Raw genomic sequence first — 23,009 nt, forward strand, 5'->3', positions numbered from 1 at the left:
ATGCCTTGGCTGTACGTGGCGCTTGAGTGGAGTTGTGTGGTGGACGGGTGGGTGGCTTGTGCGGGCGGGGGTAGACGATAGTTTATTCAGTGGATTATTGACGGGTGGTGTGTTCGGGTTCTCCCTCTCTCTCTCTCTCTCTCTCTCGTTCTTTCTCTTTCACATACAGACACATATGCACCCATATTCTGTCTCTTCCTCCCTCTCTCTCTACGTAGTTACGTACGGCACACTCAAAATAGCCCCCGGTCAACCCCTGGCGATGGCATTTCAAAATATCGACCTTTTTGAATTTATTCGCGTAACTCGATACCATATATGCGCACACAACGATACACGTGACTCGCAGAAACCGACTCCGATCGCGCTAATGATGCCGCGGGCATCGGGTGTTCCCTTTCTCATTTGTAATCGAACGTTGGCATGTCAACGTTCTACATTGGCATTCGGGAAATGAAGAGGGTTGGTTTGTGTCCCAGGAATCCCTATCTACCGAAGCTTTCGCAAACATATCATCATTACAAAATGTGCTTGCACGACGATTAAAATGCGGATCGCTCTTTTACATCATAATGCGACTCGGTTATTCGATAACTTCAAAAGTCAACAAAGTATAGCGACTGTTGTAATCGAGTGTTTTTTTAAAAATAAAAAAAAAAAATTGTGCGAGGTATTGTAAGAGAAAGAGAAACGAGATAATTAATTTCGAATCATGCGTTGACCGTGTATGGGAGCAGAATGGCAAGTCTCTAGTTACGGATACCTACTGGCCTCTCTTTCCTCCTACCGTCTCACGTATATACGTACGAAACGCGTGCACGTGTTTACTTGTGCATTCGCGTGATATCTCGCATTATCAAGGTGAGCCGACCGTCGGGACGAAAGGGGAGAAAGAGAGGGAGTATAGCGCGTTTTTTTTTTCATCCGGCCGTCAAACACATACATACAAACGCACTTATACACACACATACATACCTATTGTAAACATGTAGGAGTAACCGCGTCACGATATACGCGCATACACGCGCTATCCAGACCGGGGACCTAAATACACATGAGAATTTACACTCGCGCGCGTTGTCGAGTTGATAGAGATGGGTCCGCGTAATTGCCGGCAGCCAGGCGCGGTGTTAGCGACCACTTCCGGTTCACGTATCCGCTCCTGCAAACACCTTCCTTTCGCTCAAAGTGCATCCGAAGCGAATGCACCGCGCGGCATCATAAAAACATGCGAGACCATTCGGTGCGCGCGGGTGCGTCTTTCTCTCGAAGGAGAATTTTCTATCATCGCCCTACGTCTTAACTATTGACGTTGCGCGTATCTCATAATTATTTGCTAAACATAAATAAAATCAACGCACACACGTTTGATACAAATGATTTGACAATCTCTGCAATAATTAATTGTGTAGTTGCAAATTATAATTTGTCGAATTTATTTTATAAAATCAATAGGAATCACGCGATTGATAAATCATTTCATCGTCGATTTCCGATAATGTTCGCTGTCGATCGCGGATTTTTGCACACAATTTCCGGTGTCTCGCACTTGGGTTATATGTCGCGCCGCAACGAGGAGTGACGCGAAAAGTTGAGGAGAATTTGCGACGGCTCGGTATGCATCTGTGTTTGGATGTTTGCACATGCATATACACATTGTGCGCGCGCGAGACCACTTGCGGAGAAACGTAGAAGAGAGCTAACTACATGGAGTGGCGAGGTCTCGCGCGAATCGATGGCTAATAGCCTTCCCGCTGTAATTAATGCAACAAGTTGATACCTAACACTTATCTACGGTACGGTACGCTGCCGCGCGGCTTTAACGGTTAACCCACGACGAGTTTCCGAACGAGTATAGAGCGCGTGTATATATAGTTCACGGTACACAATGACACGGGAGTAAAGGGCGGCGCAACCCCTCGCGCCACGAGCGATTTATCAAATTGTTTTATCTTCCCCTACTACGTGAGCTGTCTCTCTTCTGGTGGATGGCGCGGCGGATAGGACGTCACTGCCAATAGAGAGGATAGAAAAACGAGAATAGAGGGAGAGAGCGATAGAGAAGAGCGGAAGGGGGTGCGGGGGAGAAAGCGGAAGGTGTTCGCGGAAGTACGCGGAAAACGAATATGTTTTTTGCAAACTCAATAAAAACGGGTGCGCTCGCTTTCTCTCCATCTCTTTCCAGTTCTCTATCTCTGTCCAGTTTTTTTCACCTCTCTCGTGATTTTTTTCCCCAACTGCGCACAGAATTGGAAAATATTCGCTACGGTATTTCGACACGAGCTTCCCCCTCGCAGCATAGTTATGGCTGCGCGCTTTAATTGATATTACATATCGCGCGCGTCGAAATTTACCGGCGATAACTGCCTGTTCATTCGACATATGTACGTCCGACTGCATACTGACGGGCGTACGCCAAAATTGCGTAACTAAAACGAAAAAGCGTTAGTGAAAAAAAGGCTTGCGGTTTGTCGTTTCTGACTGAAATGTCTTAAGAAATTCTTGCGAAGATCGATTAATCGTACTTGTATTCGCAAGACGTGACACGTAATAATAGTATCTAGAAAACATCAATGTGAATCGATTCTTGTCATCTTAAGAGCTGTCAATATATCCTGGTAATAATTGTAATTGATTTGGTAATATCGGTTCTTATCATCTCTTTGATATGCATCAGTCCAAGATTCGAAAGAAAAAAATTAATGTTTTACTGGAATTGATTTAATTTCCTATCAAATTGAGAATCTAATTCGTTTAACATTTGATGCAGTCTAATATATATATTACAATATTAATAATACATAATTTACATTAAAATATTTAGAATATTCTTGCCATCACAGTTTTTAAAGTGCTAGAATATATCGTAATATTTCTAAAAAAATTCAATAGTTTTGCTTTAATGAAATACAAGTTTATATATAATTAGAGACATTACTTCAAATCAATCTATTAAATTTTGAGAGCAATTTGAGAATTTTTGTATGGCTTTTCAAATATTATCTTCTTAAAACAAATATTAATATGTTTATATATATATTCTCTATTCATCATTTATATAAAGTTCGGCTAATTCTTAGCATAATATCTTAATGAGAGTTTAATGAAAATACTGGAATAATTTAGAAAATGTCCATTTAAAGTCAAAATTTATTTTGCACGGCGCCTATTTAAAGATAGTGTCCTCTTGAAAACGCGCCAGAGGAGATTAAATATGCGGCCAAAGTTCCCGGGGAAGTCCGCGTCGCAGCTCTTTCATTGCACCGTGCCGCGATAAAGAGGATTTCGAAACACCTATAGACCGGGGGGCTAACGTCGGATTTGGCAGGCCTCGCCGCCGCCGCCACCCTTATCTAGACGCGGGAATAAAAGCACCGATTCAACCCCGCCGTAACCTCAAAACTCGGAACACACAATTAGCCAGTCGGTATACACCCACGGATGCCGCGGCCAATTCTTAAGACCTTCCGTTGAGCATTAAATGCAAGCCCCCATTTTCACGGTGGTCTGAAAGAAACGAGGGAGAAGACCGAGAGGGAGGGAAAGAGATGAAAGGAGCGCGGGAAGACTGGTCGGTTTCAACCACCCCAAATGGGACTTTGCGCAAACTTTCTGGCAGGGACTCTCCTTCACTCGCTCCCCTCTTTTGCACATACGAATACACCTGCAGCTGCGTCCGAGCCAGCAATTATTGGGTGGGGAGATCTCGCGGAGGGTTGGGAAAATAGCGGCGAGGGAAAAGTAATGAGGGGTGGGTCGCCGTATAATTACCGTTAATTGAATTCTTAGTAACGCTCGCCCAATCTAGATGTGTAACAAAGATCTGCGAGAGTTTTCACGTTATTAAAGGGCGTACGCGTATATATGTGTGTTCGCATTATCGCTTAGCTATTTTTTCGGAATTTTATATTTATAATTTTTTAGGTTTAATAAATAATATATAAAATAAAAATTATCAATAAACAATTATAAATTAATTATTGAATAAACTAAAAAAATTGTCTAAATTTGTGTAAAAACTTTATTAAATTATGACGAAATTTTTCAGCACATTGTATATTTAAAGATAAATCTTAACCGAAAAAAATGTACCGAAAAAATGTCAAGGTGCGAGAAAGATGTTTCGTCAGGCGTGTCTCTTCGAATGAATTCGTTTTTTCTCGCTTGTGCTTCACCCGTATTTGCATGCACGTGTATAAACTGCACATTCAGTTGCGTGCTGGGTTGGGCCGCCGGTATTGTTCGCACTTAAGTAATGGTTATTCATCGCGAGTAATTCGTAGGGAGAGAGAGAACGTGTACGTGTTTGTATGTATGGATCTATAATTTGTAACACGGCGATTGAGGGGGTTGCGAGCATTATCGAGTTTATCGTTCGTTCTTAATGATCGAAAACTGAAGCCACTGGGTCACCGAATTGCCTGTCGGTAATCTTCAGCAAATGACGCGAATGAGAATCGTGACAGAGAGAATTGAATTGAATTCATAGTAGTAAGATTGTGTAATCTGTTGAAAAATTTAGTTTATCGCATTTTACAATTTTTGTAAAGTTTTAAAATATAACTGCGGTACAAAAAAAAAGGAAATAAAGAAAAATGTACTGGTAGAGGTATAATACTCGGATATTACTCATCTTTTGCAACGACGCGAAAGCAAGAATGATAGCACTCTTGGAAATTCGATATTAAAGTTCATAAGTCATTCCGCATGAGACTTTTATAATTTGTTACAAATTATAGTTGTGAAACTTAAAGAGTATCCGCAAAAAAATATTAAAAATTTTTTAATTACTTAAATAATACCAAACTCTGCCAAACTTTTAAAAATTCTGCCCAATGACACATAGATTCATATTGATTGAAATTCGATATTAAAAACAGAAATTCGATGTTAATAAAATCCAGAATTTATTGTTGAATATATATACATATATATGTGTGTATATAGAATAAATGTTTTGCTGCATGCTCATTTTCATGGAAGGTATTACTTTATACGAGTGATGCGTATAGAGGGCTTTTTGTTATTGGCAGGGAGCACGGGTTAAATCATTGAAATCTAGCACCGGAAACTTATTAATATAAATTGTAATATAAATACTACATATCCACCCTTCTTTGTACGCGGGGAGAATTAATATTATTAACGAACCGCGTTCTGCGTAAACCGAGATACAACAAAAGACCGCGACCACAACGAGAAAGAATTTTGGAAATAATTTTCCAGATTATTCAGAGCATCGTGCATGTGCACATAGCGAGAACTTTTCGCTTTTCGAATTCTTGCTTCGGTGCAGCGCAACGGAGCAATCTCATCGAGAGTCAGTTTACGATGCGGTGCCCGCGGCTCCGATCTCTTTCTCGGCGACGCGACGCAGCATGCATTTCGTTTCGCGAATGTCAGAGGTAACGTTCCTGGAAGTCGGTCTTCTCTCGCAGGAAGCTCGCGAGACGATGCGCGACACGACGGCGACCATGGAAATAAGGTCGGAGTGGAAACCGGCGAGGATGGTTGGTTCTTTGAGGAAATGAGAGATGAGAAGCGGAATGATGGGCGCGAGCGAGAAAAATAAGAGGAGAGTCGCACCCTCTTGCCGTTTGATCGCGCGCAATCTATGACACTGTTTAAAAAACTGGAAAAAGATAAAGGTCCACGCGTATATAAAGAGTAAAGCGCGCGCATCGAAAATCAGAAATCACAATCGAACATATAATATCGAGTTTTTTACATTGTATAAACGATGATACTTTAAAAATTGATGAAAATAAAATCTCTATTTTATTTACAAAAAACACATATATTTTCTGCGTGGGCTATGTTTTTAAATTAGAGGGAAGAATTTAAAATATTTCGCATTGATTCTTTGTTATTTTTTAAATCAAATTTGTGGTTATAAATTCCGGGAAATGTTTCCACGGATTTGAAATTTCGCATAAATTCTGACGAAAAGGACGGAGGAAGATGTATCTGTACCCTGTATAGTCTTTCAGTCTCGGAGAAACAAGACCTTTCGTCCTGCCCTTCTTCGTTATTTTCGTGAAGGAATTCTGTCGATCTTAAACCGTTATCGGAGATAAACTTAGAGGCAAACTGCGCGAGCTCGATCTCACGATAAAACCATCGTATCTAATCGCCAAACGATTCTACCCTTTTACTCCATCTGATTGATCTAATCGATCGTAAAAACATGGATCTTCGCATACATTTTTTGTTGCGCTATACTCAAAAAAATCATACAATTACACGTTGAAAAAAATTTTATGATTGTCGTTATGTGTGATCAATTAATTTGTATTATACTATACATACGTTTTTTTTTCTTTTTTCAGGTGAGTTCGAGATTCAAAGTCAGGTCAAAACCGTATCCGATTTTTCCGTATTATCGTATACAATGTCCGTTTTATCTGGTTGATAAGGTAACTATGACTAAAATTTATCTATTATCTATATAAATTAATGTAAGAAAACGATTTAATTAAACGTATCTCAACGTGCGATGCGTCAATCTTTAATCATCGCTGCCGCACGCGCGATCGATATATATGTATATCGCAAAGTGGATTTCCCGATGACTTCCTATCTTCGGCGAATCTCCTCGTGTTTGTATCCGTCGAATTTTTCTTTCGTCGTACAGTATAGTAGCAGTGAAGTCATTTAGAAGGCTCGATCGAGAGCGCGGCAAAATTGAAAATTGCCATAATGCTGCGGTAGTTATGATAATGCCCCGTAATATCGGTGCGCACGGTCATAGGGCGTGATTTGAAAGGGGATTTTTATGCTCAATTTTACATATCCACGTAAGTCTCGCACGAAGTATCGAACAGGTACTCAATTATCCAGGAGAGAGGAAGAGAGAAAGAGAGAGAGAGAGAGTAGCACAATAATTCGCCCACCGTAACTCATTCCCCGTTTTAATGATCGATTGGCGTAATCATTAGCGCTCGTGATCACTCGATCAAAATTTGGGATCGATTTATCACCGGCATTAATTATTTGGAGAATAATCACACGCTCTTTTCGTCGCTTCACAATCTAATCCGAATCTAAATTCATTTTCGCAAAACGAAACGCGATTCTAGAACGCGATCGTGATTACAAAATCACAATCAAATGGTGCCCGAAGGTCATAACTGTTCGAGAAACTACGCCCCTCTTCCTTTCCCGCGTCCCGCATTTCAGTAAAATCATCAACATCTCTGTAGCCCCGCAGGTTTAATCTGGCAGCGGCAATTAATTATGCCGTGCGAACTGCGATCCTAGTGTCTTACTAGCGCGAGTGCATCAATCACGTTCCCGTGGTGCCGTTATTACGGGGCGAGCCGGAGATAACTTATCACGCCTAATATCATCGATCCAGAGACGCACCCGTGCCGTTTTGCATTTCGATTATGTACTACGCGCATGCCGCCGCCGGGCGGGACGGAATACTCCAACCCTATAATACGGTAAACATCGGACGTTGATGCATGCTGTTACATTTGAGATGCGCCGGACGAGAGACGCGTACACAGTTGCGACTAATTGAAATCTATGATTGTGAACTTGGGCGTCGTTTAAACGAGATAGGAAGCGACACGAAGAAACGATGCATTAACCTTTCGACGTACATTATAATTTAACACGATTTCGAATTTAGTGCGTAATTAATATTTAAATTTTTTTAGCTAAATTAGAAAAAATTAATACATTTTATATATGTCGATCGTGTGAGGCGTAATCGCGAATATAGAAAAATAAATAGCTCACAATGAATCAATGTGTGTGTTTGCACACGTGTAATTATGATAAGGAAATAATGTACGATATATAGAGGAGACTGGCTCTGAAATGCCCGAAGGGTTGACTAGCAATCCATCGCGTGATCGCTAATTCCTAATCGTGCGTGTTTTGTCCGACTATACCTGGTATTGATTTATAGAGGAAATGGCACTACTTCAGCCGCAATTTGGAACATCCGCTAGTCATCCCGATTTCCGCTTGGATTTCCTCCTTGCATTCTGCTAATCATTATGTCTGTCACGGGATTCTAAAGGGTCTGCGTTAGCAATGCTATCAACTATTGGCCGATATCAGCGCGATTAGCTCTAATCATAATTTAAACGAGTCGTTTCTATTTATATCATAGTATACTCGCTACGGTATATAAGTATATACAACATTGTTATAACATTAAATTTATTCTGATATGTTTATAAAACAATTATGGATATTCTCAGTAAGAATCTCGCTTAAATAATTAAAATAAAACGAATCGAATTCTTGTAAAATCTAAAATTAATTTAATTTAAAATTAATTGGAATTGAATTAAAAGACGCGACAATTTTTTGCATGCTTCTTGCAATCAATTAATTAAATAATCGATCGCGAGTATAAGTCCAAGAAGTTGAGAATCGATTACAATTATTTCGTTGTCCACATAAAATGTCACGAAAAGTTTCTCAAGAGTCAAGTATAGATATTAGTTAGCCAATACCTCTCTCTTTCTCTCTTTTTTCACTGCGCATTTATACATATATAGGTACAACCAATATGGTGGAGCGTCATCATTCAGCGTTTATGTCTCGGCTGGATCGCGCCTGTTAGATGATTGAGCTCTTTAAGCACGTACTAACTTAACATCATGCGCGGTGCATCGAGCATTTTTCAAACACCGGGTACGTGAACTTGGGGGAATTAAACGCAGGCCGAGCGTGATTTACGAGCGAGGGACCCACAAGGAAAGTGAAAGTATTTTTGCAAATGCTGATATTTTTATCTACGTAAAATTTAATATTAGAGGCAAAAATGCAAAAATAAAGTTTAAATATACATATATGTCCTTCGTGAAACATCAGAGATAGATCGCGATTTCTTCAAATCTTACATTCAGATCTTGCATCGTGATTAAGTGGAATAATTTGAATTAGATAGGATGTGCGAAAAAAAATTTTAATGACGTAAGGTTATTGCATTTACAAGAGTATAATTAAGACGTATTCGTTATGTAATTCTTCACCGCGGGTTTTCATATGCAGTTCCAGAGGTAGGTACGTCACTCTGCACGTAGAAAATAACCTGACCACAAAAATCAACTTATTGACCGCATCCAGTTCTTCAGACGCGAGTCCCCTTACATAAGGCCGTCTGCATTCGATTTTAACGGATGATGATACACTTTTTGCCGCGCACTCGAATTTCTCGGCGTCACTTTGACGAAATGCGAGCTCTTGCGAAACATTCGATCGTATAAATCATAGATTGAAATGCGTTTTAGCGCGTGTCCCGCATAACCGTAATCTCGTAAGTGCCTCGCCCTGTTGATTTTCAAAAAGTCTGTAGAAATTTTTTTTTCTTTTTTTCGAGTAGCTTTAGCTCGGTCGAGATACAACACTCTACGCGAGAGATCGATACATAACGCAAGACCCCGAAGCCAAACCGTACGACATAAATCGTGTGGCATAAAAGACAAGGTTAGCCTTGCAAGCGTATGCATCGGCGGATATATATACGTGCACGAGCATCACGTACCTACACATCGATCTCCAACCGACAGTCAAACGCGTATTGCACATGACATCGATATATTACTTCACTTCATAGGGAATCCACGTTATCGCGCGTTATATACACAATCGGAGGGGAGAGAGGTATCTCTCAAGTGCGAGGTACACATTAAGGTATCTCCGGTAACGGGTTCTCACGTCGGAACGCGATGCAGCGTATGCACGGATGCACGTAGATGCGTCCGTCGCGTGCATACGGGTGCATGCACGGGTGCATGCGTGTGTGCACGCACACACACGGACGATGACCGTACGAAAACTACGAACTACCGACAGACGCTCTACACCACCGCCAGCAACGCCCACTCTCCTAAAGTTGCCAAGACCTCTGACAATGAGTCTCGACGCGACAGCGGCTCTCATTCGATAGTAGCTGAACGGCAACAAAGCGAATCTTGGCAAAATCGATGATCCGAGAACGGAAGCGACTCTGAACGCTGTGGAAATGAGGTCGGATACCGGTCTCTTCGGAGCGTGAACAAAAACCGCTTCCTCTACGTCTCCCAATCTGCTCTATGCATCTACTCTGACTTAGACCCATATTCTGAGACATTTGTAGCAATTTCCAAATATCGCGCAGACTTCGTAAAAAATTTCGATAGTACATTATTTCGCTTTTTGCGAAAAGTATTATTTTTTATGTCTTTAAAAATCTTTTAAGTATTCGTTATATAAATATAATTTATATAGCAATTTAGTAAAGCTTCTTGAATTTAGCGTATGCAATTCTACGAAAGACGATCGGGAAATCTAATAAAACTCGAAGGCGATATACATCAACGAATGCGCCATTGCACGAAAGAAAGTGTTGGTCGGGTGCAGTTTTATGTAGCCTCCTCGGCTCAGCTATGACTTCTTGCGATATTGCGCGCTGTATGCTCGCAAAGGTTGGCACACGCGTCGCTTCTCGATGCTAAGGGCTATTTTCATGACAAGGGTTGGGGCGCGACACCAGAAACATCGTACCCTTTCGGACCATATTACGGCGCATAGCCTGTGTACCCTATATTACGCTCAATCGCCTCCATTATTTACGGGGGCTGCAGAATGCAGCCGAGGCGCCGCGTCCCTCTCCCTCTCTATAATGTGATCTCCGTTCAGAATCTTTCTCCGTGTTCGCCAGTTATATAGTTTTTGCGTTTAATCATTCCAAGGAAAATTAAATTGGTGCCAGCAAACTGTTCGAACGTTTATGTAACAAGATATCGGCGTATTTATCCTTTTCTAAAAAAGATATGTAAAATCGATACCCGCATATATCAAAATTTATTGTTGTCATCGCTTTTCCGCAATGCTCATTGGCTGTCAAGATTCGCGTTGTGCGTTATATTCGTAGCATCGAGAGGCTGTCATCGCGAGGGTTAACAATTTGATAGTTTGTTCAAAATAAAATTAAGTAAAATAATAATATTTTAAGTTTTAAATAATATGTTATAAAATACTTTAAACTCGATTAATATTTTTGACAGTTATCAGCTGATTTCTGTCAAAAATATTAATCGCGGATAAAGTACTATAACATATTATTTCAAATATATTTTATTTAATTTTATTTTGAACAAACTGTTAAACTACTAATCCTCGCGATGACAACCTCTCGATGCTATGAATATAACGCACATGCGAATCGAAACAGTTAATCAGCATCGCGGAAAAGGTGCAACAATACTTGCGCGAAAATCGACTTAACATGCCTTTTTAGAACGAGATGTTATAATATTTAAATTCGACTAATATTTTTGACAATTATCAGTTGATTTTTGTCAAAAAATATTAGTCGCGGATAAGATATTATAACATATGATTTAAAACATTATTATTTAAATATTTTCAACATATTATATATGTTGAACCGTTGACCCCCATTACTGCTATAGAAATGTTATAAAATAAAAATAAACAATTTCTCACTCACCGACACGTACAATAGCGGAGTTGTAGTACACAGCACACATTGATCTGAAAACAAAATATTCAAATTATATATATATATACAATACATATATGTGTGTCGAAAATCTCATAAACAATGTAGTTTAGAAAAAATGTTTTTATATTGCATACCTCACAGTTGCTCCGCTGTCGCCCGATGCCTCCCCGGGCCTCCTCCTCCTCTCTTGGTTGACCCTCATTGCGCCTTCGTAGCACTCGCGAAAACACGAATAATTACGATTGTCCGACACTTTATACGGCACTCCCGACACGCGAAACTTTACACGGCACTCCCGACACGCGAAACTTTACACGGCACTCCTGACACGCGAAACTTTACACGGCACTCCCGACACGCGAAATTTTACACGGCACTCCCGACACGACGCGTGAATCGCACTGTGTATCGCAATGCAACCTGTAACAAATAAAATACATATATATTATTAGAATAATCTTATTATTTCGCACACACATTATAACATGCACAATATAAATATGTAAGCTAGAATTAATGATAGATATATCCACGGATCGCAACACATTCGCGCGCGCGAAAATTAGATTAAGTTGGGTTATGTTGGCAAGAGATTTTGCATCGAATTTTTCGCAAAATATGCGTTTCGAACAATTACGACTACATATTAACGTTGAAATTATGATACGCGATTGATAAATATTACAATACAAAGGTTAGAAATCGTTTCTAACGATTATACTTACTAATTAATTACAGCGGGACGCAGCTCGAACTGCCTGATACTCGCGGCGTTTCGGTAATGGCCGAAACTACAAACATCAGCAACTTCATGCTATAGCGCGCGCGCGATACTATATACATGACTTAATATTAATAATGAATTAAAACTCGAAGGAGATTCGTTCGAAAAGATATATAGCTTTAGAAAGAAAAAATATTAATCGAGAATAAGGTATTGTAATATATTATTTACAACATATTACTATTTTATAATTTTTACCATATTATTTTAAAATTTAATTAGCAAATTATACACAATATAAATATAAATATGTAAGCTAGTATATTTAATTAGCAAATCTTCACTTTATTAATATTTTTTGACAGAAATCAGCTGATTAAAATAAATATTATCAGCTGATTTCTGTCAAAAAATATTAATCGAGAATAAGATATTATAACATATTATTTACAACATATTACTATTTTAATTTTTTAACATATTATTATTTTAAAATTTGATTAGCAAATTAACGCTTTAATCAGCTAATTTTTGTCAAAAAATATTAATCGAATTTAAATAAACTTTATATTATTTTTTTTTAAATATTTTTTTACATAAAACCGAAGAATGGTGCGCGTGTAGCGCACGCTTATGTTGTTCTAGTGTATTTATAAAAAGCGTGTCTGATTTGTTTCTATCAATTATTGGCAAAATCCGTTGATGGAATCGAATATATGCCATTAATTTCGAAATGCATTCTTTGAAACAACAAAGTAGTTCTTTGACAGCAAAATTGATATCTATATATTAGAAAATTTGGATTTAAAATAAATTGAATATATGTAAATTAAGATAATTCCTTTCAGTTTCAATTACTTTGAAACATTATTTTATTTCAAGCATGACAAATAATAATCAAGTAATTTAATATTATTAAAAATAATTTAGATATATTTCTAATAAAATTGTAACAAAGAACTGCAGAGTACTAAACGTCAAATAAACATATAGTATCATATAATATTCTACATTATATACACAAAATATATATTACATGAATTTAATACACTGTTTTTTCGAGGAACAAAAATCGGTAAAGAGGAAGTCACTCGGGAATCACGAGAGCCGTATCTCTCTCGGTTTGTCGAGAGACCGCAATGTTCTATTTCGGGGGCGGTTTCGGGCGCCACGTGAGAGACGCGACGCGGGGGGAACGTCTCCCCTAAAAAGTCAATTATTTTGCCAGTCGGTCGCGCGCACGAATCGACGCGGAAGATCTTTTTAGCGATGACCGAGGTGTACGGGCGCGACTTTCACACGTGGGCTCCCGCGGGAGCGAATGCGCAATGTTCGCGGTCTAATTATATCTCACTTTGTTTGAGTACAACGCACCTTTCGACACGCACCCGCTGTGTTCCTCCTTCTCCTCTCCCTCCCCTCTGTCGTACGCTACCTTCTCCGGCGAGCTTCGCTGCTGCCAATCTCCCCTTCGTTCCCTTCTCTAAAAGCCGACGACGATTGGACGTATGCCAAATCGAACACGATCGCTCGTTAAATCGAGTCGCGATTCGCGTAAATTTCCTGTTCCGCCGAACGCTTTCCCGCTCGTAGGCGATGATCTCGAACTTGTCTCTCTACTGAGAAATATTATTGTAAACGGAAGATCCCAGAATCAAGGTCTTTTATTTCCTTTTACTACATATATATATACGGGATGAGTATACAAGATATGGATAAGTGCTTCGAAGAGTTATCCGTCCATCTGTTCTAACTTTGGAATGTATACAAATAAATATTTTTCTTTCTGCACTTTCTAAGATGCTTTCACTCGAAGAAAGATTTTGTCATAAAAGGCACGAACGCCTGTTGTGCATTGTTATATTTTGTTGAAATTTTACTTTTCGTACAAGCGAAAATTAAAACTGAGAATTGCCTCAACTCTTATATATACATAATCATTCTAATGAAAAATGTTTCCAGTGTTTCTCGAAAATTCAAGCTATTAAAAAATATTATTTATATCAAAATTATGTTATTTCGATAAACTAATTTATTTGAAACGTTTTAATCGTTCTTTTCTTAAATCTGAACCGAGATCTTAAATTCGACAATCCAACCTAATCTATGGAAGACCTCAAGTTCTCTCTTCCGAATGTCTTGTCAAGATCCATTATTTTCCTTCGCTATCAACGAAAAAGGAACGATGCGCGAGCAAGACTTTATAAAACCTCCCGTTCGACCTGCTTTCACCTCCTTCGTCTTCTCCTTCCACCCTGTGAAACCCTGTCGAACGAGCGTGCATCCTCGTGACTCGTCTTTCGTTTCGAAAATCCCGGGTGACCTACTACCCCGCTGACTCGCTTTACTACCCCGGCGGGATGGCGTGATAGCGTGCAATGAAAAAAAAAAAAAAAAAAAAAAAAAAAAAGAAGAATAACACGGCGGGATATGCGAGGCAGCGTCGGCATCGTGTTGGTGTAGGAGGAAGAGGAGGCTGACGGGAAAAGGGTTGGAGGAATGGAGAGGCCGAATCGTTTAACGAGTCCATCGCACGAACGCGACGCGAAATGAGCAGCTAATCGATAGTAGTTCATTGAGTTTCGGTCGCCGCGTACGTCGATTCCCCTCGCTCGGTCTTCACCCCCATGCGTCATCCCTCTTCCTCCCTTTCCGCCCTCCTCTCCGCGCATCCTGTAGATTTATCGTACGCAACGCGGCTAGCGATGGCGTCGATGTCGCACATCCGGCGGATAGATGTATTTTGTTTGAGGTACTCTTGATTTGGCAAAAGTGTGAATTCTTGCGAAACTCGGCAATTTTAACGCAGTAATGTGATTTGAAGAGTTACAAACTTACTTAAACTTTAACTTATAAACCCTGATTTACTCGCATACCTCCTACTTCACAACTTATTCTCTGTGTCAAGTCTCCTCCTTTCTTTCTAGAAAGCAATTATTCTTATATGCCCATTTGCTATAGTTTTATTGGATTGTGAGTTCTAAAAGTCGATCCGCACACCTTTCATTACGATATGCTTGGAACACATCAATATTTTTTAATTAATAAATTGTACGAGAACTGTACGAGACAATACAAAATTGCACGCATTTGTTAATTCGAAATTTCTATTCTAATTTCTTGCTATAAATTTCTACAATTTCCAAAAAAATTATCTTATGCCCAATCACATTTGTAGCTTTTCCGGAATACGAGTTTTCAATTTTAAATCGGTTCCACATTGTTAATTATCTCTACATAAGTAGAATGAGATAGACTAAAGTCATATCGATAACAAAACTGAGTTAATACATGAATATTAAAGTGAACATTAAAGAGATTTCTCGACACGCACGTGCTAATTATTTATTTGAGATCAATTAATTTTCAAACTCTTTTTACACTCTTATACAATTTAACATTCATAAATTAAATCATGACACGTCATTTTTCTTAAACATAATATCGATGCCTTTCGAATGAATTACCCGATTCGCTAAAACGTTTTACGTCGTGCACGTGCGATCGAAAGCTACCACTATAAACGCGGTGTCGCGCCACCCCTTTTCTCTGCCTTTTTCTCTGTCTGACCCGACGCGCGAATCACCACCCTCCCTCTGCGTCCCTTCTCACCCAATCTGTACGCTGTGTCAATCGTCTCTCTTTCACCCCTACTTTTTGTCTGCGCGATATTCTCGCCGGCGACGCGAAAGGGGGACGCCGCGTGTTGCACGCCGACGCATCGGCATATAGCAGCGACGACGACGGCGCGGCGGCAGCGGCGACGAGACGCAAGGGAGGAAAAGGTCACGTGGGTTATCTGGCCGTTCCGTGCGAGAGCGTTGCGCGTCTTACGTAGCGCGCGTCAGTCGACACGGCGACTCCGATGAGTCTGCGGTGGTTTAAATATAAACGCCGACACTCGTCCGTACCGCCGTTGTCGTCGTAGTCGTCGTCTCTGCCGCCACCACCGCGATTCCTTTCCGGCACACCTCGGGTACCGGATGCGGGTCACGCATCGGTGAGTTTCTCCGCTGAGGGGGTCCGCATCGAAGCCAGCCGTGGGCTTTATTTTTACACCCGGGGAAATTAATAGAGCAACGAAAGCGCGCGGCGCGCTTATCGCAATAATCACGGAGGTCTCGGTTTTTATCGCGATCGCAATTTCTCGATAACTCACTGTCGGTTTGTCAATGGGATCGCTCGTCCCTCGCAACATCCGTTGAAAATGCATAGCCATCGTATAATGAAATTAATCTCGAGACATGTATTTACTTCGAATTTTTTCAAGGAGAGAAACATCCGTCTACTTTACGCGAAACTTTTTAAATTATTCAAATTTTTATCCGCACCATTTAAAACGATTGATCCAAATAAATTTCTTCCTTGTAAATTCTAAAAGAGAGAAAGCAACCCCGCAAGATTTACTCTGCAAGGGTGGTTGCGTTGGTAATTTCAGTATAACTCATATTACTTGTAGGTAGAGATCGTATATGTATCCGGCTAAGAGCGTGGGTGTGGACGCTGTACGCGGTGCCATTTCCACGGTTTTATCGCTTTCATGCGTTTTGTTCAATGTCGATTTATGTCGTCTCGGCGTCACGCGTTTCTATCGTGCAAGCCACCACAATATAATTCGAAAGCTCCTCCCTTTCTCTCTTTCTCTGCGAGCGCGAGGCGGCGTTAAAAGTTTCTTGGTCCGCAGGAAGCCGCACACCCGGTAACGATGACCTTGAATATTCTCCCGCGCGTGCGTATACGCCTGGAGATGGTTCGTTAAACCAGGAATGTGTAGGACTTCGTTACGGAGTTCCGCTTTCATTACGAACCGCTTGAATCGCGTCAATGACTTAAAGCCGAAGAGCGGAGACGCGCCAAGGAACTCCGACGAGGGAACTTTCGTCCGCTACTACTTTCTTATTCGATATTTTAGCATCGTTAATAACTCCGTCTTGTGCTAATTCCACGCAGGTGTTCTCGGGATCTAAATACGTAACGCGACATAACAAATATATTATATAGTCGTTGAATATATATTCGCTCTCGCGAGATTTCTCATCAAGTGCAGATAAAAAATTCGCAAATCTTTGATAATAACTGCAAAAATTGTAAAGATATTATTTTAATAGAATTTAATAATATTTCCAATTGAAAATCTCAAATAAATATAGCAAAATAAAATTAACTTCTCTCATCTTTCTCTCTGAATTAAAGATTAATAAAAAATAATATTTAAAATTCAGTGCAGATTAAGCTTTTCTTGTGTCTTGATAAATAAATCTCAGCTATACATATTTATCTTTATGCATTTTTGCGGAGAAAATCCGCGTAAACTGATAATACCATCCAAGAAATCGCGTTCCCTGCATATTTTCGTCAAGATTCACAAAGCCAACACGCACATGTAACTACAATCGACTTCAATATACTTTCTTTCCCGTCTCGCGTTTCCATCTCCATCCCTTTCCGCGCGTCCTATTCCTTCTTTTTTCGACGGCCAGCATGTGTGCATCACCTCGCTTCGTCTTTTTGGCTACGATAACCGCCAGCAGTTTTGAAACGGCTCCATTCCCATCCAGCATACCCATCACCGGAAGATAAACTCCTATAAAATCTCACTCTGCCGCGCCGGTTTAAAGGCACCCCTCTTCTCCTCTTCACCTCTTCCAGCCACCGACCCACCCATCGTTGCGCTGTCTGCAGATCGCACTGTCAATATTATCCGCTCTATTCGAACCCTTTTTTAAACGCGGGGTGGAATTTCGTCTTTGTTCTGTTTTGCTCAATTTTCGCCAACATTTTAGAGCGGGGAAAAAAAAATGAAAGAGAAAACTCGAAAACGTAAAGGAAAACAAAAAACACCGGAAACACGCGCGTAAAAAATAGCGGAAAAATAGCGACTGAGAAGACGAAGAGATGGGCGAGGCTGCGAAAAAGCGAGACAGATGAAAGAGAGGTACGCACGATATAGAGCAAACACATCTCAGACGCTGACGCTTCTAAACCAGTAAAAGTTTAAGCCTCTGTCATAACTCGCAACCTGTTATGTTTCCACGACACTGATCATTTCCCGTAAACTGCCCTGTGATCTCGCCGTTTATACGAGTTATTTCACGGCGCGGCGGTGACAAGAGTCTTCTCACAGAGATACTATTGTAATGATCGCTGATATAGCGTCCTCCGAGTTCTCTACTTAACGCGTTCGCCGCTCTGAGATATCGTTTGTTTTGTTCATTAACGCTTATGAGTTATTTACGAGGTGCATCGACGTGGTTTAATATCTCGAAGCAAAATTGCAGCGTAATATATATATTATAATTGAATATATAATTTAATTTAATTATCATTATATTAAATATCATTATATTAAATTCGTGTTAGACGTCGCATTCTAGAATTACTTCAATTAGTGATATTACTAAAGTAGCCTTTCGGAAATTTATGTGCCAATTCTCAATAGATTATATTATATTGAGATTGAAGAGCTTTAATCTTTATAATGTTCAAGTGCTAACTACTCTCGATGCGATTATATCTATAACTGTATATTTCAAAATCCTGCTACATACACATCTGATTTCTAACGAGCACCCGGGACTACGAGATGTACTCACAGGAAGTTTCGTTCGAAATATATCGGTAAGATCGAAAGTTCGACGCGGGCTGACTCGTTGAGAGCAATTGGACGCCCGCATGGACGCCAAACGCATTAGTCGCTTGATTGGTATTCCAAAGATCGTCGGTGTGGGAGAGTCGAGGTAGTTTCGTGCTTCCTCTCTCTTCTTCCGACGTCCGTCTTCTATCTCTTTATCTCTCTCTCTAGAAGCATAGGATCTTCATCATGGTGCCTGTTACGAATAAGCTCTTAATTCCTTGTAGGGTTCTTGACTCCCACTTCTACCGTCTCTCTGACTCTGTCCTGACCTCCCCCCTTTCCTCCCTCTTCCCTCTTTGCCATCACAGGACTCTTCCTCTCCGGTATCTCCCTTTCTCAATCCGAGAGTCTCGGTTCTCTCTCGCTGCCCACTCTCCGACTTCTACTGCTTCTTCCAATGTACACCCACCCTCTCCCTCCCACCCCTTCTCCATCGTCGCCGACCTCCCTGCAACACGCGTCTCGCCCCGTGTCCGCGACCCACCCGTTCAACGACTACCACCCCACCCTCTCGACGTCACTTTCTTGGGTTCTCTCATTCCTCGTGCTCTTCTCTCCTGTTTTGCTCTTATACAAAAGCCGACGTGGGCTGTATGCTCGTACAGATGTACCTAGCGTTGGACTCGAGTCTACGGAAAGCCGGAGTAAAGAAAACTTCATGCGGGATGATAACTCGTGCTTACGTGCACTCCCTTAAATGGTCCTCGCATATACGTGAACTCGGCGAGCGAGTTATCTCATCAATTGCATCACGTAAGCGATAGTACTGCGGAAAAAGAGCTCGTAAAAGCGATGCAGTCTCTCGATTTCCAAGAAAACTCCGCTTTTGTAAGACTAGCGTAAATGTCGAGAAAACCCAAAGTTATTAGAAAAGTTATGCCGATCTTCTTTACGATTTTTTTTTGTTTATAGTATTCTCAGATTATTTAACATAAAGCTAAAAAAAAGCTGCAATATAATATCAAAAACAACATGCAAAATAAGGTGATTTTTCTTACTTTGTAAATCCTACTTTAATTGTTCGATTTATCGCGGTTGATTCTTTCATTTATTTATTTATTTGTTTATTGCTCGTCGAAGCCGGTTTTAGTTTCTGTTCGGTTTTGCTCGTGTTCACGCGAGTCTCGTTGCGGTTGCTCGGTCGGATACCGTGTCCTCCCAACAGAGCGAATAAGTAAAGCGAAGCGGAGAAGCGTGTATCGACCTCGAGCCGTAGGTGTGGGTTCGACCCGAGAGCGGTCGGTCTGCTCACGCTTGGCAGCCTGGCGACTACGAGCCGCCTCTCTCAGGCGAGCCCTCGAAAAAATTCCCAATGCCAGGGGAAATGGGGGCAGGAGTGGCCCTGGAGGGAGGAGGAAGTATAGCCGGACTAGAAAAGGCCTGGGGGACGACGAGGGGACAAAAGGAAAAGACTCGGGGGGAGAGTTATATACACGGGATCTCTCTCTTTCTTTCTCTCTCTCCAACCGTCGTGTTACCGCTCTTCTTCGTCTTCGTCTTTTTCTCTTTGTCCCTATCTCCGTTGCTCTTCTCTCTCTTTTTCACTATCTGTCTCTCGCTTTCTCCTTTCAACCAGCCTCCGGTCGTATTCCATTTAGCAGGGGCGCCGTTGGAGCCGACGAAGCATCATAGAATACCTTACAGCGAAGCAAGAGCGTAGCCGCCAGTGCTACGGAAGAAATAAAAAGGATCCTCTTCTCCTCGCAGCATGCCAAAATAAAACGGCACTCTAGCTGACTGCTTCTCTCTCTCTCTCTCTCTCTCTCTCTCTCTCTCTCTCTCTCTCTCTTCTTCCTTTCATCGTCGTTGTGCTTCTTCTTGCCGTCCCGTTTGGTCTGTGACCGGAGAAAGAAAGAGAAAGAGACAGAGAGAAAAAGAGAAAGAGACCGGTCAGATGCGGATAAGGGAGGGGTGGGGGTTTGGGGGGAGGGAGAGGCAGAGAAAAGAAACGGGCTCTTTATTGGTCTCTGGGAAACCGATCCCCCTCAAGGGCAATTAGCGAAATACAAAACGGAGGTAGCTCTCTCGGTTTATGGATTGGACGGTGAGAGGCGATTGAGTCCCCTCCTTTCGGCCATATAGATCGCGCTCCGCAATGTTCGGTCGAGTGAAAAGTGTCATGGATAGCTCAATCTCACGGATTAATATCGGTCAATAACAAGCGTCGCGCTAATGCGAATAGCGCCTGCGCTATTCAATCTAATTAGCGCATAGTAAAACGGTAAGCAACTCTCTATATGCGAGAGAGAGTACGACAGGTGATTAGAAATTATGTCGGCATGAATTACGAGGAGCAACGTGTTTGTAAACGTTTAGATTCGATATCGCGCTTTATTACACCGCGCTGAGAATGAGAAACGAAGAGTATATATGTACGTGACTTTAGTGTAAGAATGCGGATTTTTTTTTAACAAGGTCAAAAGCAGGAGGACGCGCTGATTCGATTTCTTTTTTTCGAGGCCCCTTTTCAAGATGTTTTTCACCGTCGCCTCTTCTTCGCCTCGCCCTGTCATTCGGACAATCAGCTCAAGGACAGTCACCTTCCGCCGAGAAATGTTACTGGAGCGTGTGTCACGGTTGGAAAATGCATTTGTCCTTTACTTACGCGACCGACAATCTATTGCCTGATTCGTACCGGCTCTTTTTGCTTTGAAAATTCACTCTACGGCAGTAAGAAAGCAGAGAGATATTTCGCGCGTATATTTTTTTATCAAAAATAAAAATATTAAAACTTAAAATATAAGTCTTATATAATTTTCATCTTTTCTAAATGTTTTCATTAATTCTTAAACCTACTTTAAACAATCTATAATTTGCGACAGAATGCAAGACAAAAATCTATTTATAATTTTATGTGTCTATAATCTTATTATATCTTATTATATGTGTAATGTGTATGGATATCCTGATATAAATATCTTAATTCTTTAAATTATATTTTCTCTGTATTTTTTCTATATTAAACATTATATACATTACATACATTATATGATATTATAAATAGATTATAAATACAATTTAATTTCGAATTTTATCACAAATTATAGAGCATCTAGAGTGAGGCTTTTTAGATTATAAAAAAGTATAAATTAGAAAGATTTTGAGTTACATTTCAATTGCGATCATTATTGATCGAAATAGATTGCACAATATATTTTCGTGAATATATTACAGTTACGTTAAATGCAGTTTTTAGAGAATTTGACAAAATGTTGTATTTGTATAATTATATATTGACAAAAGTTTTAATAATTTAAAGAATCTATAATTACACAATAAATATCGCGTATCATCTAAGTAAAAAGCTATCGATAATTTAACAAAATTTCTCGCGTTTTAATTAAAATCCAACTCCTGCCATCGATTTATTCCTGCCTCGAATAGCAGAAATTGAACTTTATCCTACGGATCCTATTTCGGGCAGCAATTGTCTTAAAACGGATGGCATATTCCTGGAACGGGTGTCAACGTTTTTCTTTTACATGGAATTGTCTATTTTTTCTATGCAGGAGATTAATCCCGTACATGACGCACATCACTTGGACTTATACTTAGATCGCCGTCGACTATCTCGGGAATATCGTGTTCGAACTACGTCTTCGTTTAAACCATAATTGAGAAAGCTCTTATTCCGTCATCGGCAACAGGCATTTTATCATCTCGTTTCCATAACAGTTCGGCTCGACTAAAGCAATTTTCTTTTATCAAAACTACCGTATTAGCATCTATATATTTTGTCATCTTTATGAAATACTATTCTACCTAAACCGTATTGTTGTGCAAACCTCTTCCGCACAAAGACATAGATCGTACGAGCAGATCTTCAACAACACCTCCACCAATTCTAAGCGATTCTCGCGGCGATCGTGGCGTTCGCTGGAAACCGCGTGAGAGGAAAGATTGATGTCGATAGCCCCCTCTGATTAAACCTTCGGCGCCTGTATTCCCCCTTTGCTCGCTCTCCGTCCGTATATCCTCTACCTTTTGCCTCATCCTTGTGGCACACCCTAGGCTTTCCCCCTGCTGTCCCTCCCTACTCCCCTTCTCTTTTCTTCCGAGCCTCTCGTCGAGGCGAGATAGCCTCCTCGTGCGGCGTGTACGCGTCATCGCCAAGTATAATATTCCCTTGGCAGACCAGCAGGCCTGGCTCGCTGGATCTCACATGTGAGTTCAGCTCG

At 40.6% G+C, this 23,009-nt stretch overlaps 2 protein-coding genes across 8 annotated transcripts in view; one reads left to right on the top strand and one right to left on the bottom strand.

The window, feature by feature from the left end:
- LOC145940367 (uncharacterized) overlaps positions 1-23,009 on the bottom strand; it is a 278,019-nt gene that overhangs the window by 167,267 nt on the left and 87,743 nt on the right. For 3 of the 4 annotated variants that reach the window (XM_083045442.1, XM_083045439.1, XM_083045441.1), the window contains exons 6-7: positions 11,608-11,893; positions 11,459-11,502 (exon numbers count right to left, since the gene is read on the bottom strand). In XM_083045442.1, coding sequence (XP_082901568.1) covers positions 11,459-11,502; positions 11,608-11,675 — 112 coding nt within the window. In that variant the 5' untranslated portion in view covers positions 11,676-11,893. Of the gene's footprint in view, positions 1-11,458; positions 11,503-11,607; positions 11,894-13,571; positions 13,659-23,009 lie in introns of those variants that run through there. The other variant, XM_083045440.1, reaches the window with a different exon arrangement.
- The window catches only part of LOC145940362 (uncharacterized), a 66,050-nt gene that overhangs the window by 13,611 nt on the left and 29,430 nt on the right, over positions 1-23,009 (top strand). For 3 of the 4 annotated variants that reach the window (XM_083045426.1, XM_083045428.1, XM_083045427.1), the window contains exon 2: positions 6,330-6,416. The exons of the other annotated variant lie outside the window; for it this stretch is intronic. In XM_083045426.1, the coding sequence (XP_082901552.1) occupies positions 6,330-6,416 (87 nt within the window). The remainder of the gene's footprint in view (positions 1-6,329; positions 6,417-23,009) is intronic. 4 annotated transcript variants of the gene reach the window in all.

Source organism: Prenolepis imparis, unplaced genomic scaffold (genome assembly GCF_030444845.1).
Source record: "Prenolepis imparis isolate NDT839.2.m4 unplaced genomic scaffold, iyPreImpa1.0 SCAF_9, whole genome shotgun sequence".
Taxonomy (NCBI): Eukaryota; Metazoa; Arthropoda; class Insecta; order Hymenoptera; family Formicidae; genus Prenolepis; species Prenolepis imparis.